The 27677-nt window shown below is 49.4% G+C and overlaps 1 protein-coding gene across 2 annotated transcripts in view; it reads right to left on the reverse strand.

Moving 5' to 3' along the window:
- The window catches only part of ABCC1 (ATP binding cassette subfamily C member 1), a 138666-nt gene that overhangs the window by 20109 nt on the left and 90880 nt on the right, over window positions 1-27677 (reverse strand). The window contains exons 16-22 of one of the 2 annotated variants that reach the window (XM_037813648.1): window positions 26861-26987; window positions 21028-21177; window positions 18530-18697; window positions 15511-15694; window positions 7026-7116; window positions 3045-3174; window positions 471-678 (exon numbers count right to left, since the gene is read on the reverse strand). In XM_037813648.1, coding sequence (XP_037669576.1) covers window positions 471-678; window positions 3045-3174; window positions 7026-7116; window positions 15511-15694; window positions 18530-18697; window positions 21028-21177; window positions 26861-26987 — 1058 coding nt within the window. Of the gene's footprint in view, window positions 1-470; window positions 679-3044; window positions 3175-7025; window positions 7117-15510; window positions 15695-18529; window positions 18698-21027; window positions 21205-26860; window positions 26988-27677 lie in introns of both variants that reach the window. The other variant, XM_037813647.1, reaches the window with a different exon arrangement.

Below are 27677 nucleotides of genomic sequence, written 5' to 3' on the forward strand. Positions count from 1 at the left end.
ACGAGATGCCAGTAGAGCCCAATTCACCCCTGGGGTAAACATCACCCGTGGCTGAGAACCACTAGTATAAACTAATTCTCACCCTCAGGCAGCAAGTAAAAGTCCACAAATGAGACTTTGCAGAAGCCCCTTTACCCTAACAGAGCAATGAGAGGCAAGGGGGTCCCCCAGCTCACCAATGTTCTCAACATCCCTCCTCTGGAAAATGGGCCCTTGGAGCTGCCTCACCCCCCACCCCCATCTCCAAGGGCCTTTAATATAAAGCAAAGCACGCAAGAAATATCCATTCTATAAATATTTGAACATCTACTATTTTCTAGAGCGTTTATCTGGGTTTGGCTTGGGGTCCACAAAACCCTGAAAACTTGAGGGACCCAATTCTAGAGTTAACAGCTCTTCAGACAAGGATGCGGTGACAGGTACCAACATCAGGTGGGGCAGGGAATGGGGGGCAAGGGGTGTGCCCCCACCTTGCAAGATGCCCAAGGCTCCGTAGACACTCAGCCGGACTTGGGTGTGCTCCTGGGTCCCGTTGACGACACGGTCATCAGTCCAGAGGCTGAGCCAATAGTTGGAGACCAGGGCAGCCACATGGTTACACAAGAACAGAAAGATGCTCAGAAAGGAGATGAAGAGTCCGATAGCCTTCATGTAGTCCCAGTACACGGAGAGCTTGACCTGGGGGCCATGGGGAGAAAAGGCATTTACAAAATGTACCCAGCCGCCTCCACACAGGGCCTGAACTTCAACATCACCTGTCAGTCCAGCCCCTAGACTTTGCAGACCCTCCCCCCTCTAGTTATTCGACAAAACGAGTCAGTGGCAAACAAAGTCAAGGTTGCTGCACTCATGGAGCATCTAGTCAAGCGGGGAGACGGGCTTTCATCAAATCAGTGCCCACTTAAGTGCATAACTCCCAACAAAGAAGGGCTGTAAACATGGGGTCCTACCCACCCAGAGGGGAGTTGTCAGAGGGTGTTTGCCTGAGGCAGTAACATCAAGGAGTTGACTAGGTAGAGACAGGAAAAGGGGAGTCCAGGTCCTAGAACCAGCCTGTGCAAAGACCCTGAGGGAGGATGGAAACGGCACGTTTGGGAGATGGAAAGGAGAGGCAAGGGTGGCTGGAGCGAGGAGAACACAGAGAAGCAAGAAGGAGCAAGACCAGGCTGGAGAAACAGGCAGTGGTGAGACCACACAGCACCTGGAGCCCCTGTTCAGGATCCTAGACTTCACCCCAGAACCCACTGGAAGCTATAAAGAGTTTTCAGCAAAGGGGAAAGGATGACATGTTGCCTAGCAACCAAGACCAAATGTCACCTCCTCCCTGAAACTGGGCCTGCCGTCCCCACCACCCCATTTCCTTGGAACACCGATTCAACACCATCTCAGCTGGCTCCCCACGGCATGGGGCTTGCTAGGCCTGTTGCCCCAGCTCCACAGGGCTGGCTGGAGGGCATCTTTCACTCTGTTCCCTGTGGAGTCCAGCACAAGGGCTAAATAAACTTTCTGGTCACCTGCTGTGCCGTGTTCACACGGCAGATGGGGGTAATCTGCTTCAGGCCAGCCCCCTGCCCGCCCTGCTTGGCTTGGTTTCAACAAACTCCAGGTGTCTTTCCTTGCGGGTGCGCTTGCTGTTTTGAACTTTTCATGCTCAATTTCGGATAATAAAAATGGTCTGCCTGAGCCTCGAGACTGGCTGCCCCCAGGTATGTGAAAGACAGCAGGTCTGACGTTTTAACTGCTTCCTTTCGACTTTTCTTTTTCAAGCCTCTGCTCCTCATATCGCAATAGTCTCAGGGGGTGTGGGTGTGTGTCAAACTAAGAGTGTGTGTATTTTTTCACCATTTGGCTTCACGATGGAAGCTGAGCTGCCTGCCATCCCGGGAACTGCCTCCCGGGGCCTGGGGACCCCTGCCTCATAAGCAGCAGAACAGGGTGGGTAAAGAATCCCAGTGTGGGAGTCAGAAATGACTGCGTGTGTTGAGCCAGCTTGGTCTGCCCTTGGAGAAGTACTAAGCCCTCTGGGCCTCAGTTTTCCTGGTATAGAAAATGGGGATAACACCGGGACCCATCTGCTCTGGTTGCTGTAGGGATCAAGAGAGAGTTAAATGGCCTGGCCTCTCTGGCATTTCCTCCTCATCCTTGATTTGGGGTCATTTCTCTGGCTCCCTGGAGGGTCGGCGAGGACAAGGGGCAAGGAGATACTGCAGCCACCTGAGCCTCCCGCCTGGGCCCGGGTGTGATGGCAAGACGAGGGAAGAAGCTGTGGCCTCCCGGGGGGCCCTGGATCGACCACGGAAATCTCAGGGAGCAGCCCCAACTTCCGTTATTCCAGTGCCACCTTTCGTGACTTTGTTTTTTGCCTTATGTATGTACTTATTTTTTAAAAACCTATTCCCTATTTGTTTTTTAACATACCACATTTGTTTTTAAAAATAAACTTTGGATCACTACCATAAATGAAAGATTACTGACACTTGTCCAAAATAGGTGATCCAAAAAAAAAAAAAAATGCAATAAAACAAGAGCTTGAAACCTGCTCCCCTGGTTACAAAGAGAGGTTAGCTATTGTTAGGGGTTGAAGACACGTCAGCACCCTGCTGAGACTCTCTTGTTGACATAATGACAGGGACTAAAAGAGAAATGAAAAAGAAATGAAAAGAAAATCATTCTCTATGTACCTCGATACTCTTTTCTGCCCTGCCTGTGCGCACTCTGGAACCCTCTTAGGTGGTCCTGAACATTCCCACACTCTGGGAAGCCCAGATATAAAGCATCCAGGTCAGCTACAACTCGATCAAGCCCCCAAGATGCTCAAAGTGAGGGGGCAGGAGGGCATCTCTGGACTTCAGCTGCTTGGGTTCAAATCCCAGTTCTGACATTCACGGCTGTGACGTGGATAAGTCACTTGGCCTCTCTGTGCCTTGGTTTCCCCATCTGTAAAACAGCGCCTTCATAGGCTACTTCTGAGGGACAGATTAGTCGGTTTACACAAAGCGCTCAAAGCACAATGTGCAGTACTCGGAGCGCTCGGCAGACCTCACCTGCCCCGTCTGAGCCTTGTCGGCCTCTGTCAGCTTCCAGGTGTCCTTCTCCGCCCCGGCCTTCTGCAGCTCGGCGGTGCTGCTGTGGTGCTTGCTGACCCCGCTGTAGGAGGAGGAGCTGCTGAGCTGTCTGGGGAAAGCAAGGCGTGTGGGTGTCAACCAAACCGAAGCCCCCGCTAGAGCCTGCGGACCCTTCTGCTGGGGCTGCCCATGCGGTTTGAGCCGGACAGCAGGCCAGGTGCCAGTACACACACACACATCACATAGATTCACCAACTTTTACCTTTTGCCCAATTTGCTTTATCATTCCATATATACACGGCTAGGTGATGGTTTCCAGTTGTCTGGCCAAGCAAGCAATGGCCTGACTGTTACTAGGAGGGTATTTTGAAAACAGATTTAAATGATTAGCCAGATGATGCATCTATGGCTGATAATATCTACAATTAACAAAGGAGACGACCTTTAGCAATGAGACGTCTCATCCGATCCGCTGAAAGCCTTAAAGGGAGAACTGATGATTCCAGCAGTCAGAAAGGGGACTTTCCGTCTCTACTTCGGCCACCTGGCTTCTCCTGGGGGAGTCACCAAAACCGTCACCGGAAGTTCTCAGTTTGCAGCCTGCCCTAAGGAATTTGGACTTGCCCATCCCCACAGTTGTGAGTCAATTCGTATAATAAATCTCACAATATTTGCATTACATATAGGCGATATAAACCTCCTGTCAGTTCTGTTTCCCTAGAGAACCCAAACTAACACAATATATAAATACATATTCAACACTGTGTGCGTATGAATGTATCCTTTTTCTGAATCTCTGATCACTTTAGTTCTGAACACAAAATATTTTAAACATAAATGTCTAAAACTATATAAAACAGTTACCAAGTACCCACCACCCAAAGGTTAACAAATGGTAATATTTTGCCCTATTTGCTTTAACTCCTTTTATTACAAAAAGTAGACACAACTAAAAGTGAAAAACATTTTAAATTTCTCCCATCCCTTTTTCGTCTTCCCAATCCCAATATAACCACAGTTTCTCAAGGTGGGTATTTTCTTTCTATCCACACTTTTTGTACTTTTATCACTAAGGTGGATGTCCATAAGTAATATAAGGAATTACACTGCGTGTTTAATTGTTAAGCCAAGGACTTCTTGAACTTTTCTTTGGTCAAAGTCTTAAGTGGAACCCTAACTTAAAACAGTAGCAGCAGGAAGTCTGGGTGAAGGGGAGGATGGAGGCCTGATGCCTCAAGCCCACTGCCCACGACTGCCAGAGCAACTCCTCCCCGAGGTTCCCTCCAGCTCCCGCTTTATGGTGGCCAGTTCTCCAGAAACCTCTCAGGACTTCTTTAAGGCAGGCACAGCACATCCACGTCTACAGGGGCTGGCTGGTTGGGAAAATATGTGAAGGAGGGCCAGCAGGCCCAAGGGGAACCCAGGAGCAATGTCTAAAGGGGGCGAGAGCCTCTCCATTCTGCTGACTGAGGAGCTGTGAAGACGAGGCCTTGGGTTGCCAACTCCTTTAAGTGTGTCGAGGAAAAGCTGAAAATTTCAGCCATTCACGTGAAATTGTGGAGGCCAAACAAATCACAGCTCTAGATCTTTGGTGTAGGACATTCTGTATCTCCTCTGTTGACTTCCACAGACTTGCTTAGCATGCCCCCAAGATTACACGCTACCTGAGGCCAAGGGCCCGTGGAATCATCACTCCAATCCCTGCCCCCTTCTTTAGAGGGCTGAGGATGGACCACCTCTCCTTACTGGGGAGACCTGTTCAGTGGTGTTTGGCTGAGGTCAAGGGAGATGAAACTGCCCTTGGATCCCCGATGACAAGAGTGAATTATCAAGAGAGCAACAGAGAGAAGCAACAAGCAAGGCCATGGGCCAGTCACTGGAACGAATCTAGAACCCAAGCGAGGAGCTGGGGCTGACAGTTCTATTCCTGGGAGTTCCACGTCTGCTGATTTGAGAAAGCTAACATGATGCACTCACTGCATATCACAACCCCACAGGAATCTACAGAAACCCTCTGTAATCAAACACACTGGTATGTCTGCAATGAAATGCACAAATACCCATTAAATAGAAATTATAAAGACTATACGTAGTCTCAGGGCAGTTAAGATTTTGCCACTAAATAAGTTGGCCATACACTTAGGTAAAATGTCTATAAAATAAGTTTTCTACCAAAGGAGTTCTCAGAGCTTTTTGGGTTTGGGAATTGCAGATAAAGGGCTTTATTATTGTGCCAATTTTGCAGAGGAGGAAACAGGCTCAAGGCCCCACAGCTAGGAGGTGGCAGGGCCAGGATTTGAAGCTGGCACCCTGATCTCAGGACCCATTACCCTACTCTGCCTCCTGGATGGGGGGCAAACACCATGGCTGCTCTGCTCACCCATTGGTCTCCACGGCTGGGACAGGGCTGGACATAGAGAGGGGCTCAGTAAACAGGGGTGGTTTTCTCAAATGAATGCACACAGTGGGACCAAAATGCCAACTCCACCCTAAACCTCCAGGAAGCCTTCCGCAGGATAGTGAGCAGATGCTATGATGCCCCCAGAGGCCCCCACTTCTTGGTGCTCACGCCCACGTGTAAGCCCCTCCCTCTGAGTGTGGGCAAGACCCGTGACTGGCTTCTAACCTATGGAATGCAGTAGAGGTGCTGGGCTGGGGTTACGTCATGGGGGCACTCTACTGCTTTCTCGGACGGCATGGTTGACGAACCAAGGATCCGTGATGGAGCAGCCCGGGTGCTAGGGGCCGAGAGTGGCCTCCAGCCAACGGCCAGTTAGTAATGAGGCTCTTCACCAAGATACAGCCCTCAAGGAATGAATCATGGAAGCTTGCAGGTGGATCCCTCCCCACCTGAGCCGTTAGATAAGATGCCAGACCCAGATGACACCTGAGCAGGGGGCCCAGACTCTGGACCCATGGAAACTCGAGGAGCCACCAAGTTTGTGGTCTTTTGTTATGCAGCAAGAGATAACCAATACACCCAGGGACCTCTATTTTTCTGCTCAGCCTACCCCAGGCTCCCTCTGGCATCGCTCACTAGTATCTGCCCTATATCCCAGGACCACATTTAGGTACGGCCTTCTCTAGGCTGTTTGCCTGCAAAGTTTTAGATGGCAGCCACTGTGACTGTTTTTTATTATGCCGACCACCTCCCTCACCCTGGCAGCGTCCGACACCCTCTGCGTGACTCTGTGAGGCTCTGTTCTTACTACTTCACATGATTCTATCGTGTAGGCCTTGCTACGCCCCTGTGAGGTTGGCACTACTGTAAACCCTTCAGTTGACAGATAAGAAACTGAGGCATAGCATAGCTAAGCCACAAAGCCCACTGGGTACAGCTGCTCCAAGCCCCCAGTGGTTCAGCAGAGTTCAGAACGCAGAGGTGCTGGCCCAGAGGCTGGACTTGGGCTCAAATGCAAGCTCAGCTTCTCTCTAGTGGCATGACGTGAGGAGAGCTCTTGGTTTGCTCACCTGAAGAATGGGATGACAGTTAACTACCTCTGGGCTCCGACAGACCCTACAGGGCTTGGCAGGGTGCCTGGCTCCTACCAGTGCGCAAAACATGGGCACTGAGACTGTCGCAATTTTGAATTAAAGCAGGCTCTTAATGCCTGACCACTCTGGGCCCCTGGGAGTAACCCGAGCAGACTGCCATGTAGGGAATGTGGGTGTCAGCAGTAGAGAGAGACGGTTCAATCACGAGGCTTGTGTGAGTCGCACCACCTGGCGGGAACAGGGCTGAGCTTGCCCTCCAGGCCTCTGCACCCTGGAAAGTGAGGTCCCTGGAGGATTCGGGAGGGGAGGCAGAGAGCCAGTGCGTTTCCGGATCCTGGGGAGCTGACGGACTTTTTGGGTAGTCAAACCAAGCAGCTGGCCCTGCGTCCCTCCTCTCCCCACCAGGCTGGGCCCAAAAGTGGTGCCTGGAGTGGCCGCAGGCCCGACCTCTCTCCCTGCCCATACCTGCGCAGCTGCTTCCCCGCGGCCTCATTCACGAGCATTCCGTTCTCCATCTGCTTCGCCTCCTTCGCTGGACCACTGGTGCCCGTTTGCCCTGGCAGAAGAGAAACAGGGAGAATTGGGATTTCAAGAGTCAGACGGCAAAACTGAAGACAACAAAAACTTGTCCTGCAGAGGGAGACAGCCAGGAAGGCACTGGGCTGCGGCCCCAGCTGGGGCGCAGGCGATAACCAGAGGGAACCAGGTGCCTTTGGGAAGTGATGATGCAGATACAACTGTTCTGAGGGCCCCCAGGGGGCTGAGGGTGCTGGGCCTGAGCAGGTGTCCTGTGTCAGCAGCGATGGAAAAAATGCAGCTCAGCCAACAGCATCTCGGATGCACTCTGTTCAGCTAATGGGGCTAGGGTGCGGTGGGGGGGCGGGGTGGCACAGCCCTCGGTCCCAGCATTCCAAACAGGGACGAGCCTAGAAATAACCCCCCACCAGTTTGACCTGGGAATGGACCAACAGGCTCCCTGCCAGGCCAAGAGTTAACCCTTTGGTGGCTGGATCGTGGAAAAGCCTAGAGTGTAAGTGGCTGTCTACCCAGTTAATAACGAAGGATTTCAATATTTTTAACAATAAGGTCACCATGGGGCACACCAGCTAGAGATAAGCCCCAATCCCAGGAAGTAGCCATCCAGCTTCAGGAATAAGAACCACAGGCACAACCATGACAGCTGACAGTCGAATGAGTGTGATCCAGGTGTGGGGTCCTGTGCTTTGTTTAAATATAGCATCTCCTTTAATCCTCACAATTCTGTGATCTAGGAATATCGTCCCCCACTCTGCGCTGACTTCCTCACTCTTTCTGTGCCAGGAGAGAGAGAAGCGTAAGGGTGGGCACCAAGAGCTACTGCCAGAAGTGGGAGAAGATGGAGGAAAGAAGTTACAAAAGGGAACAAACATGCAGCCAGCAGGGAGGGGCAGCATGACCCCGGGAACAGGTTGATATGCCATGAATAAAAGTGGAATACAAAGTGGGTCCCTTGGGTGGCAGCCCCAGGAAGATGCAGACAAGACTGAAAGGGACCAGAGTGTTGGGGATTGTGCCTGGGGTTGGGGTGGGGGAATCTCCAAGCCAGTAATTCTCAATCTTGCCTGCCACCGAATCTCTCGGGGAGCTTTACGAAAGAACAGATACCCAGGGTGCAGCCCCACTCCCTGTGGTGACCCTGCAGAGGAGGCAGGTGCCACTGTGCAGAGGCAGAGCACAGGCTCCCGAGTTGGGTCACTGGGACAGAGAGACATGCTCTCTCATTGGTGAGCTGTGTGTCTTGGGTAAGAGAGGAACCTCTCTGAGCTTCTCTTCCACAGCTGCAAACGGGGAGGCCAACAGCACCTGCTCTTGCAAGCCTGGAGGGAGGACAAAATGCAATCATGCACAGTGCTCGGAGCAAGTCCTCAATAACTCAGAGAAACTGTTGTAATGCCTTTTAGTGATTATTATTCTTTGTGTATTTATGATAATTATGGGGCACAACTAGGATTGAGAATCACTGCTTTAAGAATTTCCTTTAATGTCAGCTTTTGTTTTCGTAGTAAATAAAACAAAAACAGCCACATCAGCCAGGAAGGAGAAGTGATAATAAGCAGGACTTTTCATGCAGCCAAACACAGCCTGCGTTCATGAGGATGCACAACACTGGGGACCTGGGCCTGACCTAATTTACCATTGTTCCCATGCGGGAAGGGGGATGCTTCAAAACACTCCCAGAGAAACCTGTTCTGCAGGTGGCCTGCTTCTGAGAGCCCCTCCCTCCAAGCCACCGGCGGCCCCAAGCCCCCACCACGTGCTTCTGCCTTCACTTCTCCTGCTGTTCACCACTCAGGGCAACCTACTGGGTCTGGACAGGACCCTCCACAGTGGCCTGCTGTGGCTCCATCACCCACTCAACCCACCAAGCCGCCCTCATGTTGATGGAGCAACTGAGGCAGCTGAAAAATTATGCTCTGCAAGGGGTAGGTCTGACTGAGAATATGACAAAGCGACATGAACTGCTGTTGGTCCTTGGCAGGGATTAGCCCCCTTCCTCCTCCTGCAGGTTCCGCCAATGGGCCTGTCAAGCCCAGTGCCCCCGATCCACTCAGCCAAGGGGGGGCCTGCCCAAGGAAAGCTGGTCTGAACCCCAGACCAGGACTTGAAACTGTCAATGGCCTGACAAGGACCACAGATCGTTGATCCGCCTAAAGGGTCTGCTATCTAGACTCCTGGGACTCCCAATTCCTGCGTTCTGGTTGCTCATTTTGCCTTTGGTCCCTGAGCCACCCAGTATCCTTCTGGCAAATGCCCTCTTTGTTTACAGTGGCTGGAGTTGCTTCTGGTGCTCACAGAAGAGCCCTCGATCGGGTCCCACTCCAGCTGCCAGTTCACACCTTACCACCCCTACAGGGAGGCCGTGAGCCCTCCCCGCTGCAATCCTGTAAGAGGACAACCCTTCCCCCAGCCCCAGGCCCATCTGTGGTTCCTCCATCAGGTGATAGGCCTGCTTAGGTCCTGACCATGCCCCGGGAGGCAATGGGCAAGAGGCAAGGGCAGCAGCTCCCTGATCAAATCCTTGCCATTGACCGCCCATCTGCCAAGCACTTCACAACTATAACTTCTGCCAAGGCCTGTATTGTCACAGTCGACTGACAGATGGCAGCCAGTGGAGACTGGCCAAGGTCACCCAGCTGATGAGGGGCAGAGCTGGACACACCAACCGTATATCCCTTAGTGCCAACCACAAAGCCAGGCCCATAGTAGTTGCTCAAAAAAAAAAAAAAAAAAAAAAAAAATGTTTGTTGAATGAATGAATGAAGAACGGCGGAAGGAAAGGAGTGCACAGACATTCAAGTCCCCTCCCCACCCAGCACCTGGCATGCAGCAACAGCACAAGCCTGTCTGCAGCCTCGTTTGACAAGTGCAGCCACTCCAACCACAGCAGAACTCACCTTCCGCCTCCTGGTCCCCCACTCTGCTGCCTGGGAAGTCACAAGATCCAAGAAAGGGTTGAGAACCAAGCCAAAGTGCCCTCCCTACACCCCCATTTAAACGCCCAGAAGGAATGACTGGGATGTCTTTTCTTAAGGGTGAGGGTGGGGGACCTTCTCCATATGGGCCTCAGTTTCCCTATCCCCAACCCACATCCACGGGATGGATTCCTACAAACGTGCTCCCCAGATGAGCTGCTGTTCCTCAAAGTCATATTAATTGTTCACACAGGAAGAGCTAGAGCAGTGCAGGCCAAACTTCGGTCTTTATGCCCATTTCACCACAGCAGAGAGAAAGATACAGCAGGGCAGGGCCAGGGACCAGCTTGCCAACACCCTGCTGCCATTAATGCTTTCAGGGTCAACACCACTCATGCACAGGACTTCCGGAAACTAATGCTGAGTCAGCTGTACACAGACCCAGGAATAGGGGAAGATGGGCTGACTCAGCTCAGATGCCAGCATGGGATGGACAGGGGCCTTTTCTCTGGGCTCTCACAGCCCCCGCCTCCAGGATCCCATCACTGTGTTTAGCGCTTCAAGGCCCTGGATTGGTTGGCGGCCTGCCTCCCCCATCAGACTGTGAGAGGGTCTTAGCTACCATTCTCTTCTCAGGTCTGGTACATCAGGTTGCCTTGTGCAGTTACGCAGGATGTACACTGCCCAACTGTAGGGCATACTATTCCACAAGGCTGTTCACGTACCACGTGGTCCCGTGGCACACGGCAGGCGCTCTGTTCGCACCTGACGGACAGAGTAACGAATGGACAAATGAACAAGCAGAGCTGACCTTCAAGATCCCATCAACACAGTGGTGCCCCCTCACAGTCCCTATCCACAAAGCTAGTTTCGAAACTGGCCCTGGCAGAGGTGGGTAAAACCAGCTCTTCATTTCTTCTATCCTGGGATATTTATGTTGCTGCATTAATGTCCAAAGCCCTATGACCTATGGATTGATACAGACAGCATGTTTAAATAGACAAGAAGTAATCACCACATATTTAGCACAGTTGCCGGGTGCCAACTATGTACCAGGCACTGTTCTCAGTCTGGGGGATACAGTGGTGACCAACAAGGCCCTCGTGGAGCTGAAATCCCCATAGGAGAAACCGACAATAGACAGGCCAACTAGCAGATCCATAATATACTGTCAGGCAGGGGTAAAACAAAGCAGGGCAAAGAATAATGAATGATGGGGAGTAGCTATAAAAAATTAAGAATTCTTTTTCTTTTTTTTTAAAGCAAATACATGAAACGTGTAACTCAATGATGTCCCTTGAGCGCTCTAAGCTCCAGGTGACAGGGCCCTGAGGTGGCAGTTCAGGCATGCGCCCTGAGCTCGCAGCACCTCGGGGGCCCACTCGGGAGGCTGGCTGTTCATTCGGGCAAAACTGCCCTCACTCAAGAAGGTTCTGGAACTCTGCTTGGGCCAGGACCAGCGGGCGAGCCTCCCCTGGGAGGAAAACTCCAACCCACTGCTGCACGGTCAACGCCTCGCTTTTGACGAAACACGGAAGTGACCGGTGGCATCACCCAACCTCCAAAAGTTCTTCATACTCAGAAGAGGAAGAAATCCTGCCCCTGAGGCCAGCAGAAAGGAATGTGCTGTCTGCACAACACACTCTCTGACAGCTGGTTGGTGTTTACGACAATTTTTTGCAACACGGGAAGTGCTGAGAAAGTGTTAAGAAACGAAAAAAAAGCGTTGGGGGGGGGTGGTCAGGGGAAAAGATGACAAAGCTGTCCAGCATGATCTCAATTTTGTCAAGGAAGAATGTCTAGGAAAAAGACAGGTGGAAAAAGATGCCAAAATGCCAAAGCAGCTCTCCCTTGGGGCACTGGGATAGTGGCAAGATTTTCTCTTTCTAGATTCTTTATGCTTTCCTGCAGTTAGCAAACATCTACAATAAGCACATGTTAATGTAATCATCGGGGGAAAAATCAGCAAGAAAATAAAAAAGGAAAAAAATAATTTGTAAGGAGGATGGTTCAAACGAGGTTTTGAAAATGGCCACAAAGTTGGAATAAAGGATCTTCTATTAACCCTAAATGTCTCCAGACAAGGCCAAATACCCCAAGAGCCAAAAGTAACCCTGGTTGAGAGCCACTGTTCTGGAATTTAGGTTCCTACAAAAGAAACGAGTCATGAAAATGTTTTTCACCAAAATGGGTTCATGAGCCAATTTGTAAACCTCATAAAAGAAAAAAGTTTCGTCGAGTTCAGCACTGTAAATACCCCTGGGAGGAAAACACATCTGAGTCCAGTTCCTGTTATTATCTCCCCTTCCCCAACAAGATGAGAGAGAGTTCCCCCAAACCAATGTCTCTCCACTTCAGCCTGGGTGTTCTAAAAAAGACTAAACCCAACAAGAAAAAAAAATTCCCCTTTAGTAGCAGCCAACTATGTGGTTCAAACAAATCCAAATCGCTGGCGCTTGGAGTTGGCTGGAGTAGAGCAAGGCTAGACCCTGATGGCAAGACCCACAGGTGGGCTCCTCCAAAGACGTGGAAGGAGAGGGGCGCCCCCGTTTGCTTTAATGCCCACAGGCTGAGGACTTCTCCATGCCCCGCCCGGCAGGAGGCTGGGTAGCTGGATTGCAGAATGCACCCACAGAGGTGCTAGGGGATGGGTGGTATTTTCATCATCAAATTGAGTGCTGACCTGCACAAAAACAGTAGGGAAACTGGCAGCAGTCCACATTCCATATAAGCTGCTTTGGACACTCTGGCAGCAGGACAGAAAGGAACAGAAATAAATCATCTGAGGCCAGCTGAGTTTAAGCACCTTCCCTGTTCACCTGGATGGAAAGAGGAAAGGCCTCCTGGAAAAGCTGTGAAACTCACAATTGCTGATTTAGAAAGCAAAGAGGATCATTTTAGCCTAAATGTAGCACCCAGCAGGCCGGTGAGATACTCTCATGGCAAAACTGCCAGGACTCATTGCACAGCCTTGGCTCAACTCAGGCAAAAAGACAATCAGAGGAGGAGACTGCAGCAAGAGGGAAACAGGCTAGACTTAAGGCAGAACTTTCCAACCTAGAAGGCATGAAAACACAGAAACACATTCCAATGAGAATGTAGCTGAAGGGACTATAACACACTGGCAAAAGAAAATACTTGTCTTTTAGGGTTCAAGGCAGTATTATTCATAACAGCCCCCAAATGGTCACAATCCAAATGTCCATCAACTGATGAAAGGATAAATAAATAAACCCACAGAAACTAAAAACAGATTAGTGACTGACTAGGACTTGGGGAGAAAAGGGAGTGCCTGCTCACGGGTACAGTGTTTCTTTTGGGGTGATGAAAATGTTTTACAATTGACTGGGGGTAACGGCTGCATGACTCTGTGCACTGGATTATCCACTTTAAATGGATGAGTTGCATGATATGCAAATTATATCTCAAAATAGCTGTTATTCAAAAAACAAAACAAAACACTAGAACTCCTTTAGTAAAACCCTAATGGAGAGGAGTGACTGAGCTCCCACCCCCTTCAATAGACCAAGAAACCACTGAAGGAACAGTGGACAGAAATCTAGAGGCCAGGCTTGTGGTCCCAACCTTGCCAGTCACTGTGTGTCCTTGGGCAAGTCGCCTGCCCTCTCTGAGACTCAGTGGCGTCCCCCTGCACTTAGACCTTACCAGCCCTGCAGGGTGGCCACCTTGCCGACCTCACCTCCTGCTCCATCCCCTTGCCCACCACAGTCCGGCCACACTGGCCTCCTAATGGTTCTGTAAACAATTCAAGCTTGCCCGGCCCTGAGGCCTTTGCACCTGCTGTTCCCTGTGCCCAGAACACTGTTCCCCAGATCTTTTCCTTGCTGGCTCCTTCCCATACTTCCCATGATAATGTCACTCACTCCGCAGACCACCTGCCTGGGTCTCCCCAGCCCACTGCCCTGATAGTTTTTAGTTCACAGCATGTAAGGCTATCTGAAATCAACTCTATTTGTATATTTGCTTACTGTCCTTCTCCTCTACTAGAATGTAAGATCCACTAGGGTAGGTATTTGCCTCTATCTTGTTCACTGCTCTATCCCCAAAACATAGAACAGTACTCTACACAGAGTAGGTGTTTAATAAACAAATGAATGAGACGTAGCTCCTTCTGGGTGATTCTGAAGCCCTGACACAGCCCCCACAGGGGCTGATGCACTGCACGATGCTCAGGGGCCCCACTCGCACTGACCATGACGTCGACTTTGCCCATGGCAGATGTGCACAGAGCAGCCCTGCACCCCTCTCCCCTTAGCTGAGGACAGTTGATCTGAGAGCTGCTTGGGGCCCAAGCACGTAGCAGCCACGCCCCAGGGCTCAGGGAGTCTGTGTTTAGTCCCTGGAGGTGGGTAATCAGGTGGGGCCAGTGACCTCTCTTTAGCTCCATTCTTTTTAGCAAAACATTCTTTTTAGCTGAAACCAAAGCAGGGTCTGTCTGACACACCTTGGGTCCTTTGGATCCCAGGAAAAGCATTTGATGACCTCCTCCCTCACCGTGTTATCCCGGGGTCAAAACTTCATGAGGGGAGGCAATCGGCGGCTTCTCTGAGATGCAGGTCTGACCGACGGAACGTGGGGCAGCCCCAAAAGGCTGCAAAGAACCCCTTGCACCTCCAACTGCCCTCTAAGAGAACAGGCTCCTGAAGTCTCTCCCTGTTGGCTCCAATTAAGGCCAGGATGAGGACCCTGCCCAGAATTCTGTGATGACTTGAAGGGCGCCTCTGAGTCTCTCCGGCTCTCAGAATCCTGGCCTGGGAGCACAGAGCAGACTGGGAAGTGGGACGGCCTACCCTGACCTCACAGATGCCAAGGGTACAGGGTGAGAGAGGGACAACGTCACCTTTCTTGGGCAGTATTAGGAACAGCGATTGCTTATTGGATGCTGACAAAGCTCTAGCCCCATTTCAGAAGCTCTACAAACTTCAGAACATCAAGTCTATCCCGAAAGTCAGAAGGTTGGCTCTGTTGTTGCACCTCTTTGCCAGTGAAGAAACCAAGGCTCTGAGGGGCCTGAAGGACCGGACTGAGGTCACCCAGAGGGAAACGGGCAGCTGGGATTTGAACCCACGACCTGCCGACCCTGAGCTTGCATGCTCAACCACGGTGCTTCCCCTAACGGCCCCTCATCTGTTCTGATTCATGCCACATGCATCTGGGGCTTCTCACAGCCTGCTGAGAGCCAGGGCGGCTATAATTATCATTATTCCCATTTTTCCCATGAGGAACCTGAAGCTCGGCAGGCCCAGGGCCACACTACTGGGAGGCATGGGGATTCACCCCAACATCTGATACCATGAACCCCAGTGCTCTCATGACCAGCTGTAAAGCCTTGGGACTCCCTCTTGTCAGCCTTGACAGGGTTAAGAGAAGCCTCCCAGCCTGCCCTTGGGGAGCTAGGCCTGGCTCCCACCCTGGCACAGACCAGAGCCACCTTGCCAGGGCTGCTGTGTTGGAGGAACCCCGTGGGCTGTCCCTACCATCATCCTCCGAAGCCTGCTCCTGCTCCGCACTGGCGTAGGTGCGCAGGAACTCGGCGAAGGCCCCGTCCTGGGCCAGCAGCTCTTGGTAGGAGCCCATCTCAGAGATTCTGCCGCTGCTCATGACAATGATGACATCCACCTGGGGCAGGTAACTGATGCTGTGCGTGACCAGGATCCGTGTCTGCAGGTAGAGCGGAGACCCGGCCACATCAGCGCACACGTGCAAGAGAGCCCAACCCAACGCGGCGAGGGCTTAAGGGAGGAATCACCGAACACCCTGATGTCAGAATGCACGACTCATGGAGGAAGACGGGAACACACACCGAGACAACAGCTTGCATAGACGCCTGGGTCAGTGGGTGCATCCATTCAGCACCTGTGAGCCCAAGGCCTCCTGAGCATCACACGCTGTGCTCAGAGCTGGGAAGCAGTAGGGAGCAGACAGGCAAAGATCCCTGCCCCACAGATATGAATGTCAGTATTAGTGCATACAGCCACTGTTAAAAAAAAAAAAAAAAAAAAAAAGCTGAAAAATAGCCCAGACTTCAATTAGTGATATGAATGAAGCAGGTCAGGTTAAGAACAGGGCAAGCCAGGCCAAAGGGTAAAGGTCGAAACTGACTGTGTTTTAAAACTTCAACTTCCATATGAAACCAAGGGAAGAGATGTCTATTTGGTACAGGATCTAAATTTTCTAAATGGTACAACTCTACAGTCGATTTGTTCAAATACCACAATTGCATGGAACTTTGAATAGGAAGTGAGATACAGTAGGTTAGTATAGGCTGGAGTGAAATAGTGACACATCCCAGAGTAACTTGGGCAGATAATAAAAAATACATTTACAGCCTCCCCCTCCCCAGCCCTGAGGATCTGGGGGAAGGTGCAGAAGTGTTGGACTTCCTCACCTGGACTGGTGTTAATGTTGTCACAAACATTGGGACTGGCGGTTTGATGTGCTGAGCCCTCAATCATGGGACATGCCCTTATGAAGCTCGTTACTGCAAAGGAGAGGCTAAACTTGCATATAATTGTGCCTAAGAGTCTCCCCCTGAGTACCTCGTTGTCACTCAGATGTGGCCCTCTCTCTCTCTAACTGAGCCACCTCGACAGGTGAACTCGCTGCCCTCCCCCCTACGTGGGACCCGACTCTCAGGGATGTAAATCTCCCTGGCAATGCAGAATATGACTCCCAGGGATGAATGTGGACCTGGCATTGTAGGACTGAGAGTATCTTCTTGACCAAAAGGGAGAAGCAAAATGAGACAAAATAGTTTCAGTGGCTGAGAGATTTCAAGTGGAGTCGAGAGGTCACTCTGGTGGACATTCTTATGCACTATGTAGATAACACCTCTTAGGCTTTAATGCATTGGAATAGCTAGAAGTAAATACCTGAAACTACCAAACTCCAACCCAGCAGTCTGGACTCCTGAAGACGATTATACAATAATGTGGATTACAATGGGTCACAGTGTGATTGTGAAGACCTTGTGGATCACACCCCCTTTATCTAGTGTATGGATGAGTAGAAAAATGGGGATAAAAACTAAAGGACAAATGGGGTGGGATGGGGGGATGATCTGGGTGTTCTTTTTTCACTTTTATTTTTTATTCTTGTTCTGGTTCTTTCTGATGTAAGGAAAATGTTCAGAGATAGATTGTGGTGATGAACGCATCACTATGTTACCATACTGTGGACAGTGGATTGTATACGATGGATGACTGTATGGTGTGTGAATGTATTTCAATAAAACTGAATTAAAAAAAAAAAAAAAAAAAAAACTGGAAAAAAAAAAAAAAAAAGATCCCTGCCCCAGATTCCAGGATCAGGGGAGATAACAAACAAAACACATGCTGCAATGGATGGTGAATACAGAGCAGGAAAGGGACCGGGTGAACTGGGCGGGGAGCTGGAGGGAGGGGTGAGCTTTTAACCAGGGTGCTGAGGGAAGGCTATTTCTGAATAAAACCTGGAGGCCCAGAGGGAGGGAGGGAAATTTCATCGACATGTGAATGAATGAATGAGTAAATGAATGATGAATGAATGATGCAGCTGCAGAACAACCCCTGCCCCCCCCCCACAAAGAAACACTACAGAATTTGTCCGTGTATCTGTGTTTTATCTAAGCAGCTGTAAATCTGGGAGGGCATTCATCAAACTGAACAGTAGTTACTCTAGAACAGGGGCCAGTAAAGTTTTTCTGGAAAAGGCTGGAGAATCAATATTTTAGATTTCATGGGCTGTGTGGTTTCTGAGGCAACTACTCAACTCTGCCACTGTGCCTTCAAAGCGGTCAGAGAGGAAAGGTAAATTAATGGGTGTGGCCATGCCCCAATAAAACTTTATTCATGGGCATGGGTATTTAATACTGCTTTCATTTGTCACACAATATTGTTCTTCTTTTGATGTTTTTTCAACCACACAGAAATGTAAAAACTATCGTTAGCTCATGGGCCGAACAAAAACAGGCAGTGGCTGGACACGGCCACGGGGCAGGAGTCTGCTGACTCCAGCTCTGGAGAAATAAACAGGTCACAGGATATAATGCTTAAAAGAAATAAATAAATAGCGCATGCAGGAAGTACTTCCTGTCATGTTAAGGTGCTGGAGCTGTTCTCCTGCCCTAAATCTCAGTCCCTGGAGGTCTCGGGTGGGGTTTCGCTCTGCAAAGCCACCCCCACTATTTCAGTGGGAGAGAGGCCCCCTTTGGCCAGGTAGGGGCAATGAACTCAAGTCAGTGCCGAGGACATTCCCCTATAAAGAAGTGAGCAAGAAGGATGTCTTAGGAAAGAAGCATTAGGAGTTTGTTTCTAAAGGCCAATTAAAAATAAATGAACAAGTTGACTGTACACCATGGATGATTGTATGGTATGAGAATATATCTCAATAAAACCAAATTTAATTATAAAAAAAAAAATGAATAGAAGGCTGGGCAAGAAAGACTACGGAAGGGAACACGTCCCAACTTAACCTGGGAGTGAGACGGTGGTGCCCTCAAGCCCCTGCAGCGGGTACCTTGTTCTTCAGCATCCCCTTGGGGCCGACCACATTCTCAAATATGTGTTTTCCCACGTGAGCGTCCACCGCCGACAGGGGGTCATCAAGCAGGTAGATGTCAGAGTTGCAGTACACGGCCCGGGCCAGGCTCACGCGCTGTTTCTGGCCCCCAGACAGGTTCACGCCCTGGGGAGAAGCACAGCCAAAGGGTGGGTCTCCCAGGAAGTCTCAAGACTCGGGAAATGCCGCTGAGCCCATCCAGTGGGTGCCAAGCTGGGGCCCTGCCACACGCTCATGGGGTCAGGTCCCGGCTCCCGCTTCTATGGCACGGGGCTAAGCCTCGCAGAGCCTTTGCTGCCTCCTCTGTAAACCGGGGCATGAGAGAACCTGAGCCCCTGGCCGGCTGCTGAGCAGGGAGCTGGGCACCCGGCAGATGCCCAGTGAAGAGTGGCTGCTGGCGCTGTGGGCTGCTGGCTCGAGGGAAGGCTCCTGAACTTCGAGTCTGACCAAAGGCCCAGTAGCTGTGGACATCATCATCTCTGCTGCTGCTGCTGCTTGTTAGCACCTAATACTGGTTTTGAGAGCTTCCTCTGGGTCTGTCAGCCACGGGCGATGCCACTTATCACTGTGGCCAGCTACACCCTGTAGGGGCTGAAATCTGGCCCACACCCCACTCGCCAGGATGAAGGGTGTCATTTTGTAATTCGCACCAGAGCTCTGTGGGAACAGCAAAAGGCCTGACCCTCCCCCCCAGAGAACCCAGGTGTTGTTTCCATATGTGACTGGGGCATCGGAGTGGATGGCCACCGGGTTAACTGCTCAGCGTGTCTCCTGAGGGACACCCACCCTGCCCACAGACACCAGGGGCAGACCCTGGCCCATGCTAATTGAAGCATGCTCTCCCCACCTCCCCATTTTGGGATAGAGACTCTAAGTGGCAAAAACTGATGAAGGACAAAGATGTGCAGAAAAGCAGACGAAACACAGAGGAGGTGCTGGAGCTGTCCTGGCCCCTCCCTAAGCCCCCCAAGCCCCACTACGTTCCAGCCCTTGGACTCCACGCAGTGCATTTGCAGCCTTAAACTCGGCTCTCATTCTTTGCTTACACGAGCACAGGCCCCTTTGCAAAACCAAAGGGCCCTGATGATCTATTTTTTTCCCTTTCTTTTCAAGGGACTGAAGATTTACCTGGGATGAAACAAACTATTTACCAAATAAGAAAGCTGGTGGAGCCACAGGCTTATAACTAAAACCAGAGACAGGTGAGCTCTCTGCTCATGTGCTTGGAAGACTTCAGGTACAGCCAGGGAACAAGCCTGTACGCCCTGAGTGGACACGAGATGGCCAGCAGCGGAGGGAACGGTAGAACAAATCAGCAGGCAGAAAGCCACGGCAGCGCAGTCCGGGCTGAAAGAAGGGAATGTGCAAAGGCCAGGAGGTGAAGGGGCTTGGGGTTCTTAAGGAACAGCAAGAAGGTCTGGGGAGCTGCGGCACGGAAGTGGGGGGGTGGCAGGCAGCACGGTGAACAGCCCTCCTTAGAAGTGACAATATACAGCAGGCAAGATTTTGGTAATGGATGGAGGTGATGGTAGCACAACATTGTAAATGTAATCAATGCCACTAGATTGAACACTTGAAAATGGTTACAATGGAAAATCTTATGTTTATATTTATATATCTAAAACCACACACCAAAATATAAAACAAAAATTAAAATGTAAGCAGGTAAGGACATGGACCCAAGAAGAGTCAAGCCCCGCACTTCAAGGCTGTGTGGCCTCAGGCAAGTTACGGAGCCTTTCTGTGCCTCCATTTCCACAATGTTAAATCGGGACAGCAGTGAATCCATCTCATGGGCTTGTTGTGGGGATAAAATGGGTTAATACACGTAAATTACTTATCACAGGGCCTGGCACACAGTAAATGCCTGATAAGTGTCATCTATTATATTACTGTATGTGTGTTATCATCATTGTCATTAAAGGGACTGTGGACATTTGAATCACTGGCCCCAAGTCTTCACTGTTCCTCCCTGTTTATGCCCTTGGTCAGGTGACTGCAAAGTCAAAGGTACTTCAAAGGAGAATGTGCTTCCTGGGCCCCTGCCTTTGGGCTCAGCCAAGTGACTTGCTTAATGGGTGGAAGGGACAGTGTGTCTTAAGAGACAGTATGTCTTAAGGGACAGCATGTTTTTGTTACTCTCTTGGACTCCTGACACCACGAGAAGAGCATCCCCTTGGGTCTGCTGTCCCCTCAGCCCAGGTCCCAGCAAGAATCCATGTGGGGCAGACCTGGCCACACCTGCAGCCTGGAGCCAAGCTCAGGTGGTCTGCAGGGTGGAGGAGAGCCGACCAGGTGAGCCCAGCCTGGGTCAGCCAATTGCAGCAGACTCACAGACCCACTGGCATGAGAATAAGTATTTGCTGCTATAAGCCACTGAGAGGTTTCTGTGTGTGTCATTTGTTACACAGCCAAGAGCTGACTGATACAGGAGCCAATGCTGAAGCTGCACTGACCTTCTCGCCAATCTCTGTCCGGTCCCCGCTGGGCAGGATTTCCAAGTCTGGGATGAGGGCACAGGCCTCGATCACGGCTTTGTAATACTGCTCCTGCAGCTGGTGTCCGAAAAGGATGTTTTCTCGGAGAGAATCATTCTGGATCCAGGCCTGCTGGGGGACATAGGCCACTGAGCCCTATGTGGCAAACAGAGAAGAGGGCAAAAGAGACAGACAGATCTGAGTAACAAGACAGCAGCCAACTCACCCACCTGCCAGGAAGGCCCTGCTTCTCAAGACACTTTCATCACACCTATTGTCTCAACAGGGCACTTCCTCTCAAACAAGAGGGAAATCAAGCCACAAGGTCTACAGATGCCAGAAATGGATCAGAACTCACATGAGGTCTAATGCTCACTCCAATTTCAGGGCTTAAAGAGTGAAATCCACATTGATGGGATTATGGTATAATTAAGTATTTGCTGAATGCCTTCAGCAGTAAACAAAACCTGTGCCTCCACAGAGTGGAGGTCCTTGGTAATTCAATTATTTGACTACTATGATGCTAAGAAAGAAAAACACAAGTCCTTTTAAAAAGGGAGACCAAGTTTGGGACATCAGGGAAGGACTCCTTGAGGAAATTTCCTTGATGAAATTTAAGGAAGGACTTCTATATCAAAAAAGGTCCTTTTGTTTTTATTTTCATGTAACGGATGTTGTCAAGAAAGGTATGAAAATAAGGGCTAGGGTAACAGAATTTGTTGCATATATTCTTTAGTAATAAAAATGTTAAAATTGTCCGCTCCAATCCAGATGGCTGAGTGAGACACTTCAGGGCTCTGCCCCTCACAGAAACTTTGAATAATCAATGAGAATCAGCAGAAACATCTTTTCAAAGACCCAGAAAATGGTTAAAGGACTGTAGTAACAGGGCAAGCATCAAATCAAGAGAAAAGCTTCTTAAAAGCAGTCTGTTCTCATGGAGTTCTGGCTGGCCCCTACCCCTCAGGCTCCTGGGGACTTTGGTTTCCGGAGGGAGCAGAGTAACCCTCGGGCACATACTGGGGGCAATTATATGTCTGGCCCTACCTGTCTGGTGGTGGCTTGAGGGACTCACCATCCCACAACTTGCTCTGCATGTGGAAGGCAGCTCACAGACTCTCCCACAGAAGCTGTGGGGAAAGCCTCAAGTCGTGCTGCCCGGGGCCAGGGCTGGATGTAGGACACACAGTGCAGTGCCTGGGACTGTGAGGAAACGGTTTCCTAGGGAAGAGGGGACACTCATATGTCTGTAAGGGGGAAATTCCCAGGGCCACATGTGCACACCCAAGACAAGAGGCATGTGCAGAAAGGATCAGAGAGGCCACTCTGCTTTCTCCTGGAGCTATTCTCCAAACCCACTATATGAATAGGGTAAGTCCTGAAGGTCAATCTGCAAGGACTGGAAAAGGTGCTTTCATTTTTTCCCTTCTTCTTCTTCTTTTTTTTTTGTTAGCTCCTGACATTCAAGGAAAGCAGGAAAGCCCTGTCATATAACACTAGCAGGATACAAGCTTCAGGAACAGATATCTCAGAATCTAAACTCCAGCAACAACAACTTAAAATATCAAAATGTCCAGATTTCAACAAAAGATTATAAAACAGAAAAGGTAACAGGAAGTGATGGCCCAGGCAAAGAAGATTAAACCATTAGAAACTATCAATGAAGAGGATCGTACCTGAGACATATGAAAGACTTTAAAAAATGGCCCTAAACATGCAAAAAGCTAAAGGAACGCATGGACAAAAATCAGAAAACAAATGAACACAAAGAGAAAATCAGTAGAGAGATGGAAATGATGAAAAGGAACCAGAGCTGAAGACCACAGTAACAGAAATTTAAAACCCCCTAGAGGGATTCCACAGCAGATTGGAGCCGGCAGAAGAAAGAACCAGTGGACTTGAACATAAGACAGTTGAAATCATCCATTTGAGGAGAAGAAGGAAGAAAGAATGAAGAAAAGTAAGCAGAGCCTGAGGAACCTGTGGGACACCATCAAGCGCACAACACATGCATGGTGGGAAGTCCCAGAAGGAGACGAGAGAATGGGGTCAAGAGAATATTCAAAGAAATAATGGCTGCAAACTTGCCAAACTTAACAAAAGACACAAACATACACATCCGAGATGCTGAACGCACTCCAAACAGGATAAACCCAAATAGACTCACGCCATGGCATATTATAATCAAGCCGCTGAATGCCAAAAATAAAGAAAAATTCTGAATGCAACAAGAGAAGCAGCATGTCACAAACAAGGGAGCCTCAATAAGATTAAGTGCCCATTTCTCACTGGAAACCACCGAGACAAGAAGGCTTCAAGAAGGAAAACCTATTTAAAGTGTTAAAAGCAAAAAATTGCCAACCAAGAATTCAGTATCCAGCAAAAGTGTCCTTCAAAAATGAGGAATAAAGTGAGACATTCCTAGATAAAGAAAAGCTGAGGGACTTTGTCACCACCAACGCGGCCCTACAAGAGATACTAATGAGAGTTCTGCAAGTTGAAACGAAACGACCAGAGATGACAGATTGAAGCTACATGAAAAAATAAAGATCTCTAGTAAGTGAAACAAAAGGGGTAGATATAAATGCCCGTACTACTGCATTTTTAGTTTGTACCTCCACTTTTTACTTCCTACAGGATCTAAGCAAATACATTAAAATGTAATGAGAAATCATTGGTTTTAGACTTATAATGTATAAATATGTAATTTGTGACAAGAACTACATAAAGGTTAGGGGACAGAGGGTTACAGGAGCATAGTTTGTTCATATTATTGAAATTTAGTTGGTATCAGAGCAAACAAGATTGTTACAGAAATATGATGTTAAATTTAATCCCCATGCTAACTACAAAGAAAATATCGGAGAATATGCAAACTCAGACACAGAAAGTACAGTACAGGCTGCCAGTGGCAGGGGTTAAGGGCAATGGGAAGTCAACGCATAATGGATGTGGGCTTTCTGACTGGGGAGACGGGAAACTTTTAGTAATGGAAGGTGGTGAAGCTACAGCAACATACTAAATGTGATTAATCTCACTGAACAGTATGCTTGGGAGGGGTTGACATGGCAAGATCTATGCTGCATAGATGTTCCCACAAGAGAAAAAAGAGAGACAACTAAAGACAATGACAATTAAAGGCGATACATGATCCTGGATGGGATCTAACAAGGGGGGAGACAAGGCTCTAAAGGACATTACTGGGACCTTTCAAAAAAAATGGGAATATAGACTGTAGGCTTTACATCAATTTTACATTCCTTGAACTTGATAACAGCACTTAAGGTGAGTACGTAAGTGACTATCTTTGTTCTTTGGAAATGTACGTGGACAAATTAAGCGTCCAAGGAGCACAATGCATACAGTCCAGAAAATGGACTGATAAACAGATGGACAAATAGACCAATAGATAGATAGATCGATGGGCAGACAGACAGATGGATACATAGAATGATGTGGCAAATGTGGCAAACGTTAAAATTGGTGGATCTGGGTTCCTGGGGGATAGGGGTATGTTTGCAGTTCTCTGTACTGGGTTTGTATTATTTTTGTAACCAGTAAGTTTGCAAGTATTCAAAATAAGTTCAAAAAATTTTCTAAATACTGACATTGTTTTTTCAAAAGTTAAACAGGGACCGAAAGAAGAGGATAAGATGATCTGACAAAGAGAAGGGGGAAGGGCATTCCAGGCCAAGGGAACAGCGCATGCAAAGGCCCGGAGGTGAGGAGGAGTACGTGGTGCTGTCAAGAACAGAAAGTCTGGTGTGCACGGAACATCGTATGAGAAGGAAGAGAGCGGAAACGCGCTAGAGATGGAGGCAGGGCCAGCTCCCGCCCGGCTAGCAGTCATGGTAGGAATGTGGGTTTTGTTGGAGGGGCAGTGCGCAGCCACTGAGGATTCCTAAATTAGGGAATTCTAGAGGGAACAAGGCTGTGTGTGGAACCAGGTGCCCTGATTCTTCACTGTAATTCTCAGAGGAGTAACTAAATTGCTGACTTCGATATTCTAACTTATAAGAGGCCAAAATATCCCAAAACCTCACCATGGAATACATGCTAATTTAAAACAATAGATAATTCAGACACAGGATGCACAAGCTATACCAGCTAGGATGTTTGGAAAAATTACAACTTGTAAATGCATTTCTAGCACTTCCCTTACTAGGTCTAAACAATGAGTCACAAATAAATCTACAATCTTGTCAAATCCAGGAAACCTCAGTGCATCCTCAACTCTAGATCCATTGTATTTGTATTTAGAAGCATTCTACTCTAAGACAAGTGGGTCTCAGCGGGGGAAATCCCCACCCCAACCCCCACCCCTAGCAGGCATTTGGCAATGTCTGGAGATATTTTGTTTGTCACAACTGGAAGGTGCTCCTGTCATTTGGTGGGTGGAGACCCAGAATGCCGCTGAACATCCTACAGCCCGACAACAGCACAGAACACCCAGTATGAAATGTCAATAGCTCTGAGGATGAGGAAACCCTGGGCTAATGAAACACAATGCAAAGCTGAGCCTACCATCACTGGTAATTTTATTCCATGAACCTAGTTTGCCTTGCCCATCAATATTACTTTATAATATGTACTTAAAAGTAATGACAGAACATTTCTTAAATCAACAGCTAAATGTAATTAGTTTGGACCCAACTACTGCAATGTATACTTTTTGAACTAAGCAAAGGGCATCATATGATCAATAAAGAAAGGACTTTGCTTGCAAATGTAAGCAAGGGCACAACCCAGCAATCCCCAAATTCCAAGAGACAGTAGTTCTGGGAATATAAATGGGAGTTGTACAGACAAAAGAAAGGAGCAGTGAAATACACCTGGGTCACACTGGGTTAAACAAAGTTAAATAGTTTTTTTTTTTCCCTCCTTGCAGGACTTCTCAGAGCCTTTGCTTTGTTAATGTTTATTATAACTCTCCAAGAAGGAAGGAGTCAGACTGGGCAGCACTTCCCAAGTTTATTTGAACCCAGAACCCTTTATTCTTCAAACACCCCAGAAGACAAATACGCTGCAGAATACACTTCAGGAAATGCTGCTGTCAACAGGACTTCAAGGGAAATATTCCTACACCAGGGAAAGGCCTTCATGGGGAACGAACTAAAAGCAAAGCAATGCTCCTGATTTCCAATGGGACTCATTCGTTCACTTAAGCAGTCCTCTTGAACTCTCTCCTGGGGAATATTTCTACTTAGTTCAAAGTACTCTATTTGAAAGCGATAAAACTGTAGTCTCCTTTTAGCCCCATATTAAGAATTCAACCGACACTCACCGGATTTAAACTGTTCCTTTAATAGAAATCTTCTAAGAAGATATGCCAACATCATAAATCAAAATTTTAAGTTTTGTTATATTTATATAAAGCGGTACCTGAAGAACCATATAGAGAAAGAGCAAGCCAGAGGACGCCCAAAGACAGCAAGGGACACCCGCTGAGGGCAGAGGTGGGGAGGGGAGGAGAGAAAGAACATGCCAGAGAGCATTTGCGTCATTACTCGGCATTTATTGAGGGCCTATTATGTGCTGGGCACTGTTCCAGGTGCTCAGATATAGCAGGGACTAAGTGACACCCAAATCCCTGCCTTCTAGAATGCCACAGAAAAAGCAGAAAGAATGAGCAAGAAGGAGGAAGACCCTGCTGCTTTCATTTCAGGCGCAGGGACGGTCCTAAGATGAAACACGGCATTGTTCTCGTCCTTCCCCGCAGACACTCAGCTCTGCCCCTGCCCACCCTCTTCTTCCGAGCACCCCCCTCGCCCAGGCCTCAGCAGCTGCCCCCACCTGGGCCTTGGCCCTTTACCTTGATAGCCGCGTACCCCTCCAGCTTGTCCATCTCAGCCAACAGTGCTGACAGCAGAGACGACTTTCCACAGCCCACCTGGCCCACCACGGCCACCAAGGCGCCTTCCGGCACAGAGAAGGTGATGCTGAAACGACAAACACCCCCCGCCTCAGCCACACTCTCCCTGAACCAGGCTTGCAGGAGACATCCCCCTGCCCCTGGGAAGCTGGGTTCACCCAGGATGGGGCAGGAGCCCTGCGGGTGGAGGGACAGAAGGCTCGGCTGTCACAAGCACGTAGGGTCTCAGAATTCCTTCCTCCACGTGATTGTGGAGCTGAGTTCAGTGGACAGTCTCTGGGAGTCCCAGTGTGAGTTCCGGGGCAGGTGCTGGGACGCAAAAACATGGCACAAAATGGTGCTCGAGAACCCAGGGACCGTGTGAGGCCGAGAGGGCCCGGGCAAGGTGGCTGACTTTGCCTGGGGGCACAGAGCAGGCGTCCTGGAGAGGACATCTCAGGGCGACTTCTGAGGGCAGGGAACGCACAGGGGTGCGGTCAGGGATCCCCAGGTTGGTGAGGAGGCAGGGGACGCAGGGAGGAGAAGGGGGTGACGCTGGAAGCGGGTGGTGGCGGCTGGACCTGGGAGGACTTCAACGGAGCCCGTGCTGAGATGCTCCCGCGCTGCCAGCTACGGAGGGTTTGAGGCAGGGGACCGGCACAAATGACTCTGACTGGGTCCCATAAAGATGACTTGGATGAAATCGTTCCTTACAAATAACTGTACATTCTCCTCAAAGACTGAAAACAGAACTGCCATGTGACCGGGCAATTCCACT

Source organism: Choloepus didactylus, chromosome 21 (genome assembly GCF_015220235.1).
Source record: "Choloepus didactylus isolate mChoDid1 chromosome 21, mChoDid1.pri, whole genome shotgun sequence".
Taxonomy (NCBI): Eukaryota; Metazoa; Chordata; class Mammalia; order Pilosa; family Megalonychidae; genus Choloepus; species Choloepus didactylus.